General features: G+C 51.2%; 2 protein-coding genes across 2 annotated transcripts; one reads left to right on the plus strand and one right to left on the minus strand.

Annotated features, from left to right (window-relative positions):
• Window positions 1–7095: 7095 nt before the first annotated feature.
• On the plus strand, window positions 7096–8257 carry CTRU02_212576 (c-5 sterol desaturase; the record flags this gene model as incomplete). The annotated part of the gene is made up of 3 exons (XM_036723594.1): window positions 7096–7346; window positions 7409–7990; window positions 8050–8257. The coding sequence occupies 3 exons, from the start codon at window positions 7096–7098 to the stop codon at window positions 8255–8257; spliced, it is 1041 nt and encodes a 346-aa protein (XP_036584870.1).
• A 911-nt stretch (window positions 8258–9168) lies between these two features.
• Window positions 9169–9555, minus strand: CTRU02_212577 (protein precursor; the record flags this gene model as incomplete). Its single annotated transcript, XM_036723593.1, has 1 exon — window positions 9169–9555. One exon carries the CDS (start codon window positions 9553–9555, stop codon window positions 9169–9171), a length of 387 nt encoding a protein of 128 aa, XP_036584869.1.
• Window positions 9556–12143: the final 2588 nt, after the last annotated feature.

The raw sequence follows: 12143 nt of genomic DNA on the forward strand, positions 1-12143 counted from the left end.
GGCTGCAATTGGAGCTGTGGATGGTCGTCAACAACGGCAACAGATATCTCGTCGGCCGGGCAAGGGTCGGCGATGATAATAAATAAGGGGAATGATAGAGGCGTAAGCGGGTGGCTGCCGATCGAAGGCCGACGATAAAGCAGTATCGGTCGGATGACGATGATGGGAATGTGTGGTGGGCAAGACTCGGAAAATTTGGGCGTCGCCGCAATGGACCCCCTTCGGTATAGCGGGTGCAGAAGAAAAGGCGCGGGTTACCTAAGGCAAGGTCTGGGGTTTTTCTGGCTGGCAGTAACAGCGACAGCACAAGGCGGCAAAGCCGTCCAGTCAGGGAGACGCAGGTGGATGCGCGAAGCCGATACCGATGCCGTCGGGGTTCGTGGACGATGAGATGGAAGGACGTGATGTCGATTGAGGATGATGGCGATGCTGCGCTCGCGCGTCGAGGTTGTCACGGCGGAGATGGGGAAAAAGAGAGAAGGGAAAGAAAAAGTTCGGGCTAGGCAAGGAGGAAGGAAAGAAAGGACCTGAAGAGGCTGGCGAGTGGAAAGAGAGGAGACAGCCCAGGCCAAGTGAGAGAGAGGTAGGGGTGTGAGTGTGAGAGAGTGTGTGTGTGCTCCGGCTAGGTGCACAGGTAGAGAGAGACCAGAGACGGGGAGCCGCCTGCCCTGGCCGCTTGGGGAGGAACTGCTCTGTGCCCGCCTGAGGTGGGACCAGGCGTATGCCAAGATGGGAAGTATCCGGCGGAGTAATGCTACTTTCACTATGGGTCCAAAGGTACAAGCAGAAACAGCTTATGGAGACCTTTTTATATGGGTAAAGACTCAGAACGTTAGTGTCGGCCGAGGTAGCAGCCGGGGTCTGCGTGCCATTGAACTCAAGTATCTACTAGGAGTTAGGTACAACTGGTCTGTGCGCTTGGTTTTTTTTTGGGGGGAGAGCTGGCTCGCGACGTGGGTCCGTACCGTCCACTCCCATGTGGCGCTTGATTCCCTTCCAGAGAGAAGTTTCAATCTGTGTGGTGCGTGGGTACCCAGCCTGCGGCGACTCAGGGTTGCGGCAGGACCGGGGCAGGGATGTCTAGTTCTCGGAGTGGAACCCTGTTAGTAGGGTATAGCGCTCCGTACCTTTACTTGTTAGTGTCGTGAGATGTACTAACTTAACCTCTGCCTTTCCCTGCCTTGTCAGGTACCCCTTCTCAGTGTACTGCTGGTTGGTCTGGTACGGCTACGTTGCAGTTCTCATCCCATCACTTTGAAGCGACTTACTTTCAAGTATGCTTCCCTGAAGTTCAAAGTTGCCTGAGACGCCTTACTCAAATCCATCTTTGGCCTGATTAACTGCGGTTTGACCCTCAACATGCCTGATAAATTAAACGCAGGCGCATGCGCAGTTGGGATTGTAGACTGGACAGGACGAATCAGACGATGCACCGCCGAACAGTTTACCCACGACGTCAATAAACTTGATCACCACCACATAACATAATTATATGCGGACAAACTTAAGAGCGAAGGGTAACAAGTGGCATCTTCAAAACTGGGCCAGCGCATGTTTTTCTCTGCGGCCCTTATCCTTTATCTGCCTTTAGATTCCACTCCCACATCAAGTATGAAGCGTCCTGAATGGAGTACATGGGTAGGATGTGTTTGATTGTTACGGTTTTAATGGGAAGCTGCACCTCCTGTTTACATCTTTGCATAATAACGGGAAAAGGGGACTAAGCGCAATCGCAAGAGCAAGGCAATCAGAGGCCAGAGTGCTCTGCAAGCCAGTTACGAATGTCGTGGCCCTAATCGTCGGTTTCTAGCGAGGTTTACGGTTACTATGCACGTCCATCACTGTGGATGGATGTGGAACAACATCCAACGTTATTAGTGAGTGCTGCCAGGACGATGATGACCAGGTACAATGCTCACACGAGGGGTGGTAAGATTGAGCGATGCAGACGGGAATGGAGCAGAGGGGACGGCGCTAGGGAGGGGTAGCCTGCATACATGAAGACATGGGCAGCAACAGCAGCTTCGACAGTACCAAGCACCGTAGTGGAGTAGAACGCCATGAGATGGGGATGGGATGGAACAGGATGGGGTTGGCGGGTATGGCTCGCTGTTGTGGAAAAGACAGAAGGGGCAGTCGTCGTGAGATGCAGCGGTACAGCCTGCATACGCAGCCGGCAAAGTGGCACTCACGAACTGTGGCACACGCCTCATGGGGCGTGTGCGAGGGTGTGTCTATGTCAGTGTGTGTATGTGTGTGTGTGACTATCAAGACTAAGTGAGGAAGTCAATCGGAGACGGCTTGCTGCCAGCCACTGCTACGTAGTATGGTAGGCTTGAGGCGGATGTAAGGGTTGGTCGGGTCGGATTGGGGGTGTGTGTGAAAGGGTAAGGGTACATGTGCTGTAAAAAGGGGGGATCCAGGGTCAGGGTAAGAGGGTGAGGGTTGTGTCCGTGGTGGATCGTCTGGTCTGTCTCCGCCGAGCAAGATGGAAACGAGGGAGAGTTTGACGACGTCTGAGAACAAGAAGAGCCTGCACCCACCTTGTTAGCGTGAGCGTGTTATTGTCAGTGCAGCGCGTACACTAAAGTGGCTGTCAACAGGAAAAGGAGAAAAGAAAGGGCAGGTAAGCAATGGAAATGATACATTCTCGGTGAGTCAGTGTGAAAAGGAGTGTTGTATTCTGACTTTATCCGTACTTAAGATTCGACACTTGTCAATCCGTCAAAATGAGATAGGGCTGCTACAAATTCGCATTCCTCGAAGGAGCCGGGTTCCCTTTACCGTTTTCACCTCCAACATGTGAACGCAATGTTCGAATCGCAAACTCATTGATACTTTAGTACGATTTATCCGCAAGACGCAAGAGAAGATGAGGGCCACACGAAGGGAATAGTGCGGCACTAGTAGCAGACACCAGTGTATCAGGGTTGGAAGGACGACCAAACACATACCTGCATCTGTCATGGACGGTACGGTCTGTGCCCATCCCATGCCTTTCAGGGCAAACGGGTAGAAGCTGTCGAAGTGTTCTACGCCCCGATTGGCTTTGATCGACTGCGCTTCCTCTTTCTCCTCTTCTGCATTATTGTTTTTTATTCTTTTTTTCCCCTTCCGTCCAAGTCGGAGTCAGCGCCAGGGAAACATTCCCGTCCTGCATGCATTGGCCACACACCATGCCGTGCCATGTCATGCCATGCAATGCCATGTACTGTATCACCCACCTACACTGCACACTTGAGTGGCGGGTACGTGGGGAACTCGGTGCTGCAACATTTTATTCCGCTTCCTACACCACTACAACCACTTTCGCGATGCTTGCTTTTTCGTCTCCTTCCACTTCTTTTTTTCTCGCTTTCCCTGTTGCCTGTTCCAGATACGCCCTCCGCTTGGTATTGATAGGATTTGAATCGAGCCACAAATGCAATGGACAGTCATGTGAAGCACTCAACACCTCTGGAAAGAGTTTGCCTTGGTACACCACTGGGCGTCAATAATGTTGGTCATATGGGCGTGCCGTGCCGTGCCGTGGTTGAACAATGATTGGAAGGCGACGTGGCCGGATGAGGATATGACAATGACCAGTATCCCCTAGAGGCGGTGAAGCTTTTTTATGCCTGTTTGAGCAGACGCAATGCAACAGCCTGGAGTGCAAACCACTATTTAGATCTTTAGGATCAAGATATTGTCCGACGCGATGGTAATTTGTGGAAAAGATAAAAAGAGGTGGCCTGTTCCAACTATTAAGGTTCCGATAACTTTATTGATTTTTCATCAAGTACAGTCCATCTCAGACGTAACACCGATGGGGGGCGTGAAGCTCGCGTAAAAATATGTCAGCAATCATGGTTGAGATCTGGATGGCGCAACTAGGAATGCCCGCAGCTACGTGCTTGGCCTCCATCAAGCGACGGCCCAGAGAGGTAGGGAGGAACAGGGCGCATCCGAGTGCCTTAGCGTTAAAGAGTCCGATGGATGGTGGGTTAGGTGACTTGTGTCAAGGCAAAAACATTGTTTGCTTATGTAATACAAAGTGAGGCAGGCAGTGAGCTGTCCGAAAAGGGAAACCAACGCCAACAGATGGGGCGCTTAGCCGTGGTGGTCTTGGGCAAAGTCAGGCAGGTGGCAGACAGACGCCAGTCCTACACACCATGCAGCCGTCGGATTTTGCCGTGAGGTGAGCCTAAGGCCTCAGGTTTTTAATCTGGTTTCCTGTCTCATCAGTTGCGGTCCATAGGTACCTACTTTGACAGCATTATTTGGTACCCGTGTTATCATTTTGAAAATCCAAAATGTCTGCCTAAAGTCGGTAGAGAATGGCATGTAGAGACACATTTAAATCACTCAACAAGTCAACCATGGTCGTAGTTTTGATTGAGCGAATACCATTTCATCTCCAATAGTATCATTTGCCCTCCTCTCATCGGAGTATCATTACATTGGCTGGCACGCCTATGACTGGACCCTGAAATGGTTAATGACGCAGCTCACTGTCAACAATGTCTCCCAGCTCCAGGGTCTACTGTTGGGGGCAGCTTCATTCCAAGCGCCAAGAAAGGTGAGAGATAACACTATTCTTAAAGGGCTTGGGACAGTCCCCTGGGCATCGACGGTCCGCATCCTTTTCTGAAAAAAACTGCGTAGGCCTGCACTCGGCTCGTAACGAGAACCGTAAATACGATGGTTTTCAAGCTGAAGTGGAGCGATCTGAGTAGTCTGTGTAAGTAACGATGGGATGGCGTGCATACCGTAGCGTAGACTTTCAGTCAAAGGGGGAAACGGCCGACCCCTCAAATTAAACAACATTATAGTGGGTAGCACAAGCTCCAAACTTCTTTGGTACGGCAAGAACAGTATATACATTGGTAAAATACAGAGCTGGAGCTGATATTGTAGGTCTTTACGTGGATGTTACCCGTCCTGAGCAGAACCGGGTCTAAATCTTTTCGCGACCTGCAACTTGGGGCTTTTGCAGAAGTCGCACACGGAGAAAAGTCATCAATTGTCCGCTCAGCAATTCCTTTGGACGTGTTTGGGGGAGTAAGTGCCCAAATTATCAATGTTGTAATGAAGAAGACGTTGCAATAGGCCGTAACGTAGTGCAATTAAGAGACGGCCTCCGATTACGTTGTACATATACAGCTGATGCAAAAACTCGTGTGCAACAGTAGGTGTGAAAATCGGGGTCCTTCCCCCAAGGCCGGATGTTACGCTAGGCGGCCCAACGTGGTTCGTTTCAACATCCTTTAGAAACATTCTAGACGTCGATTGCGGATTTTTGCCGGCTGGTCGTAAGGTGTAAGTTGCAAGATCAGCGTTTGCAATGCAGGGGAGCCATGAAGAGAAACATTGAAGACAAGGCCAAGGTCTACTGTTGTTTTCGTTGTTTGCCGCTTTTTTGGGTGGGAGATCTCCGCAAAGTCCGACCGAGAGCTCAGACACCGAGGACGATGAATGGCCGGCTCTGAGAGGCCGCCGCAGCGGGCACAGCGCATCGTCATATGGCAGGCATGTGCATTCGTACGTTGATCATGCTTGTCTGTTAGCAATCAGAAATGATGGACCCAAGTTGGTCTAGCTTCGTCAAGTGGATCTAGCAGGCCGGTAAGCACAACTTCCGAAGCAGAAAAGTCACGTCACTTCAGATAGATGGGCAATGTGCACTGTGAGAGCTCCGAAAGACCCGGCGCGCCGCGCGGCATCGAAGGCAAGCAATGGGAAAAGGGCATTGGGGATAGAGGTCGGTGTGTGCATCTGTGCATCTGCTTCTCAATTAGAGTGAATCAAACGGGAGGTAGTGACAGGAGCCAGAGGGCGAGTGGCACGGCCATTGGCCAGCGCTACTGTCCGAAGATGGTAGAGGAGGGCGAGATGCTGAGATCAGTGTAAGATGTCACAGTTTGGGGCGGCCCAGCGGGCGGCCCAGCGCAAAGTACCTCAATATCAGGCCACAGCTGTTATGACGCTGGGGAACTGTTCGGGGGAGACTTGGCCAATCCGAATACGAACTGACGCCTCTTCCCATCCACAACGGGAATCTACTTGTTGGGTGGTGTAAGCACTTTTTTTTTCCCTTTCAGGGGAAACACCAATCAGAAGCACCAATGGCTTTGCACTGGCCCCCTCCATCACAACGAACCTCCCTAGACAAGATCCATCCTTCCGGGCCAGGAAGTCGATGATTTAGATCATGCCATTTGATGCCAAAGTAGCAACTGGAGCAAAAGAGAAACGTCCCACAACAAGATTGACCTCAGGCGTCGTCGTGTGATTCCAGCTTGGATCTCAGCTTCTTGCCCCTTGGGACAAGCACACCGACTCGTTGGTTGTTAGGGGAAGTCTAAAGACTTGAGAGACAGGTCACAGATTCAGATAGAATAAAAAGACGATGGGCTCCCACCACCTATCAGCTGTCCGTCCTATTGGAAGCTTGTTTGGCTGTGAGTTGAGCAGCCATCTCATTCCTTCTTTCCCGCATCTTGCATTCGATTGTCATCTCACCTGTCGCCAAACCTTGCCCAAGACAGGCCTACCTCTTGGGACCCTAGGGCACTCGTTGAATAGCTCACTTGTGTTGCTCCCAGCCAGCCCTCCTCAGGATAGCTAGCAATAGCTGACCTGTCTGTCACCGTCATCCTCTCCAATCCACCATCTGCAATCCTCTCCGTCGTCTGCATTGCTTTGGCCAAACCAGCAAAGCCCGTTACAGCACCATCCTTGCCGGCTTCTGCTGTGCAGACACCGCCGATCCCGCCCCTTGCGCTTTCCCACCCGCTCAACCTGGCAGTCCCATTTTAGAGGCAAATTGCTTCCCCTCCAGTGGCCCCAGAATTTTTTTCAACCAAAACGTCCGATAAGATCTCTCGGAGCCAACGATATTCCCGAGCTGCCCCCAGCTACCTGTTCTGTGACTGGGACCTACCGCGACTTTGTTGCGCTACCACCTGCTCGCTCGCCTGCCACTTACAAAATCGTTTCGCGCCGCTCCCTTCCACCTCCCCTCCCCTTTTTTTTTTCCTCTCTCTCAGTCGTCACCACAACACCGGTAACTGGCCGCAACTACATCACGCCTGTTTTCACTAAACCGACTTGACCATGGATGTCGTCCTCGAGGTGGTCGACACTTTTGTCGGCGACAAACTTTACGCTGCGCTCCTACCCGCCAGCGCCGCCCCCTATGATTTTCCACACACTGCTGCCAACGCTACGGCGCAACCTCTCTCGACATGGCAGTATAAGCCTGCTACTCACTGGTTCCATCTCGAACCCTCCGAGGCCGCCTACATGAGCGCCTGGCCAAGAGACAACATGTTCCGCCAGTTCATATCTCTCTTTCTCGTCACCTGGTAACCTCTCCTTCCCGCCATCTTCACCCGTTTCGTCTGATCACTAACAACAACGATCTTAGGATCTTCGGACTGCTCAACTACTTTCTCTTCGCTACCCTCTCATACATCTTCATTTTTGACAAGAAGACTTTCAACCACCCCAAATTCCTCAAGAATCAGATCAAGCTCGAAATGATGCAGGCTAACAAGGCCATGCCCGTCATGTCCCTCTGCACCGCCATCACCTTTCTTGCCGAAATTCGCGGCTTCTGCAAGCTCTACGACACCACTGAGGAGGGTCCTGGCCGTTGGTACGACTATGCCCAGTTCCCTCTGTTCATTCTCTTTACCGACCTGTGCATTTACTGGATTCATCGCTGGCTGCACCTGCCGTCCGTCTACAAGCACCTCCACAAGCCTCACCACAAGTGGATCATGCCCTCCCCCTACGCCAGCCATGCTTTCCACCCTCTCGATGGTTTCGCCCAGTCCGTTCCCTATCACATCTACCCCATGTTGTTCCCTCTGCAAAAGATAGCGTACGTCGCTCTTTTCATGTTCATCAACTTCTGGACAATCCTCATTCACGACGGCGAATACATCACCGACAACCCGATAATTAACGGTTCCGCATGCCACACTGCCCACCACCTGTACTTCAAGTAAGTTTCAACCTAAAAGACGGATAAAGGCTTGATGAAATCTGACACGATTCACACAGCTACAACTATGGCCAGTTCACCACACTTTGGGACCGTCTTGGCGGTAGCTACCGCAAGCCTGATCTTGCTTGGTTCAACAAGCAGACCAAGATGTCCCAGGCAACCTGGGAATCGGGCATCAAGGACATGGAGAAGATTCAGCAGGAGGTCGAGGGAGACGACGACCGACAGTATGAGGCGACCGTTGAACAGAAGAAGAAGAACTAGAGCAGATGTGCTCTTTGACCACAGCAGGACAACATGTACGCCCTGCCAAACCAAACTTTCCGGCGCTGGCAACAGTTGCTCATGACTACATTATAAAAGCTTGTAATACCTGGAAGCTTCCAGATTTTCGATTGTACATATGGAGATCAGCACTTTCTGATGTTGGAGAATAAGGCGGGTGAAGATGACGAAATGATTGGGCTCGAGTGAGATGGCTCACGACAATCTGGGTAGGCGAGTCCCGAGTATAATTATTAGTAGCGTATCCCGGGCCATATTTTAGATGGGTCTCATACCGACTACGAAATTGACGTAAAATATGACTAGTATGTTGATACAGGCATTGCGAAGACGTGAATCATGGAAACGATGCCACTGGCACTGGCTCGGAATGAGGACAATACGAGAGTTGGTATTGAAAAGGCGGTTCACACACGCTCCGCATGTGACGCTGGAGTGGACTAAAAAGTGGCGCTGTAAAAAGGGCCCATGGAAGATGCAGAAAACAAATCGCATCCGCCGCTCGAAGCTCAACATAGGAAAACTTGGATAACATGGAATGTGGAATAAAAGAACATATAACGCCTAATCTCCCCTTTTCCCCAGCCCGCAGGATATAATAAACATGCATGTGAAACAAGGAAATAAGTCGATGTCGGTGTCGAATGTGCGATGAAATAGAGTCGGCCTTAAGCAAGCCAGGGGGGGGGGGGGGGGGGGGTATTGAGTGTCATAGGCGAGTAATATGATGGCGATGAAAGTAGTTGCTGGCCGAAGGGGTTCATCCTTCTCTTCCGGGGTTTCCAAACTCATCCTCATCGTCAGCACGTACGCCCTTGGTAGTGTATGTAGAGGCTCGTTTTCTGCGTTTGTGATATTCCCCTCGTCTTTTTTCCCTTCCGGTTCTCTGTCTAGCTGAAGGTAACAGCCTTTGGATCCAGCGGGCGGCCATCGGGGCCGATGCCGTTGGCCTTAAAGCGGTTCTCCATATAGACCCTCCGAGCGTCGTCAAACTTCATGCGGCGCTTCTTCATAATCTTGAGAATCTCGGCCTTGCTCCGGTCGTCAAGGCCAGCGCGGCTGTCGCCGGACTCGACATTGCCGCTGAGGTCGAAAGTTGAGCTCGAGAGGCCTGCCTCCATGTCGCCCGTGAAGCTGGAGGGCAACCGGGAATAGATATAGTCACGGCCGGGGATGGGAAGGGCCGGAAGAACGTGTAGCCAGTGTGCGCGGGTCAGATAGAGCGCCGTTGCCAGGACTAGGGCGAAGAAGGAGACGGAGTAGAGAAGGTAGGACATTTTGGGCGTCGGTCTGTTTGTCGTTTTCTTATTTCAGCGACGAGAAAATAAGGCTGTTTGCGGTTCTTGTCGTAAGGGTTCGCCGAATGTGATTTTACGCGCGGAGTAGGTGCGTTTCAGCGACCTAGGCTCCAGTTTCTCACTGCTTGATATCGGATACTAAAGGAAATGTAGGAGAAGTAGGGGGGAAAGAGGTCGTGGTATACAGCGTACGATGCAAGGGAAGATAAGGCGAGTAGAGAAAGATTGAAAGAGAGGAAGAAGAAGAAAAAGCTGTCGACACGGTCAGAGAAGCTGCCGTTTGGTACGTTCAAACGGACATTTCAGGGCCTACACGGGGCGCCGAGTGCGGTTCAATAACTCCTGCTACGGGTTGTGTAAAGCTTTGGAGTGAAAGGCGAAAAGAAGGGAAGGGAAAAGATGGCTGTCATGCGATGATGGGCGACCCGTGGTGCATTAGATGGGCCTAGGGGGACTCTTGCCCGGTGCTCTGGGCTCTCGGGGCTGTCACCACCCCGTGCATTCCGTCTGATCCTGTCAGTGTTCTCCCCAGCAGGCCTCCAGAGGGCGCAAGCTCTCTCTCGGCGCATTTTGAGTGCCTCGCGGGTCCACTTAGTAAGGTCAGGGAGATACGTAAGAGCGTGGGCGCAGGCGCTGACACGTTCACCCACCCAAAAGGCTTTAAATCACGTGAGGTGCCCCTCTAGCGGTCCCAGGTTCCCTTGGACGGGGAATGATGCGCGCCCGAACGATGCCCTGGCAGCCTGGGTACGGCTTAGAGTTTCTGGAGTTGGAGCTGCAAGTGCCAGGCTGCTAGCCGCACCAAACTCCACCAACACTTCGACCCGGCTCCTGACCCCGACTACGTAATAGCCAGAGCGTCCAGGGGCAGCAATGACGGTGATTGGAGACTGTTCAAGAGACGCTGACGCATGCCGGCTCCCTGAATTACGAGTAATCGCTATTTACTGTGAAAAACACTCCGGGAACTAGCAATAGTACCGCCGCACTTTGCCGCGACGGATAGGTGACCGACTCAAAAGTCAATTAGCATGAGACCTGATCTCTATCTTTGCATGACGATGGCCTAAAATGCTGCTCTTCCGAGCTGGGAGACCTTGCACCCCCAGCTCGCCAAAAGCGGGCCCCGCCCGCTGCTGAACCTTCCTCCCGCAACCCTGGGGTAGACAACCCATAACGACATCCCCTCCTATTACAAGTGTTTCTAGTTTTTCTTCGAAAACTCGAATGTGTTGCTCTACACCCCAACGGAATGAACATGCTTGGCCATTTCCCGGGCTTCAGCCACAACCGTTTTTGTTTGCTAGCGGTTGGAATCTTAGCCTTTGAGAGACAACGGAGTATCTCTGATGTTTTGGGGTTATACCTCGAATCCTTGCTCTCTTAAGCGAATTGACGTGATGCATGATTGGGAACCTGGTATCCTTGAGAGAGATAAAATGCAATATTTCTGAACTATGTGCGCCTCTTCACTATCGCCGTTGGGTTTTCTTCTCATCGGAAAATTTAGATATCAAAAAGCCTTGAATGTTTTCGATGAGTGAGTGAAGGCATGCAGTTTGACCACACAATCGCTAGAATATATTGACTATTGGTGGGAAGAAAACACTACCAGTTACTAACCCAGCTGGGAGTATACGATGGCCGGGTTGCCTGTTCTGGTGCAGTTAACTCACTTGTACTATACCGAGTGATTGCTGATTGTGCTGGGAACTTCGTCGTAGGTCAAACCTGCTTAGTACTGAACTGTACCAGGGAAACTAACCACTACCGACAGGCAACCGATTAAGTTCGAATGTGAAGTGAGCCGCAATGTTCCATGGTACCTAACCACCAAAATTAACGAAGTTATAGATCCTATCTGGTTTAAGTAGAGGTGCAACGGGTGCCTTGTGAGGCAGACAGACTTGCAAGTGCCAAAATCAACTGCACAGGTATGAACACGGCTTTCATGAAAGTTGTTTGCCGGAACAGTCCAGATAATGACATATGTTTTGGGGGGCACAATTATTATAGATGACTGGTGACGCCTGTGTCTCGTCACTGGCCGCCGTGAACTTTCCACTCCTCCGAGTACTGTAATTCATGCCCATACCATAGCCCAGAGAGGATGGGCCATGTGATGGTCGAAGGCGGGCCTGGATTTGATAGTTCTACGATACATAGTGGAAAGTACGAATCTAATTTGGGAGGTCTTCATACGACGACTGCATCTTCTATGGACTTGCCAAGCCGATTACTTGAGGTAGTCAGGGTTGTCTTTCTCCCTGGCAACCACTTTTTCAAGCGGTAGAGAAATGTATACTCAACTTTAAGGGCTCATCAACAAAGACTAAATTTTATAAAGCATAGATCTGAGTCACCGTAGGGTGAATATGTTCACATGGAAACTCTACTACATGAGCAAAATGAGCTGTAGACATTGTCGTTCCTCATATGGCTCGAGCAACGCACCAAAAGGGCAGTGCGGCAAAGCTGGCTCATGCACATTAGAGGCTACTAGATATTCTCACACAGCAGTTTTGAAGTTGACAAAAGGGTTCCGAGTGTTGTTAAGGATAATCTAT

This window comes from Colletotrichum truncatum (assembly GCF_014235925.2).
Source record: "Colletotrichum truncatum strain CMES1059 chromosome Unknown Contig_0009, whole genome shotgun sequence".
Taxonomy (NCBI): domain Eukaryota; kingdom Fungi; phylum Ascomycota; class Sordariomycetes; order Glomerellales; family Glomerellaceae; genus Colletotrichum; species Colletotrichum truncatum.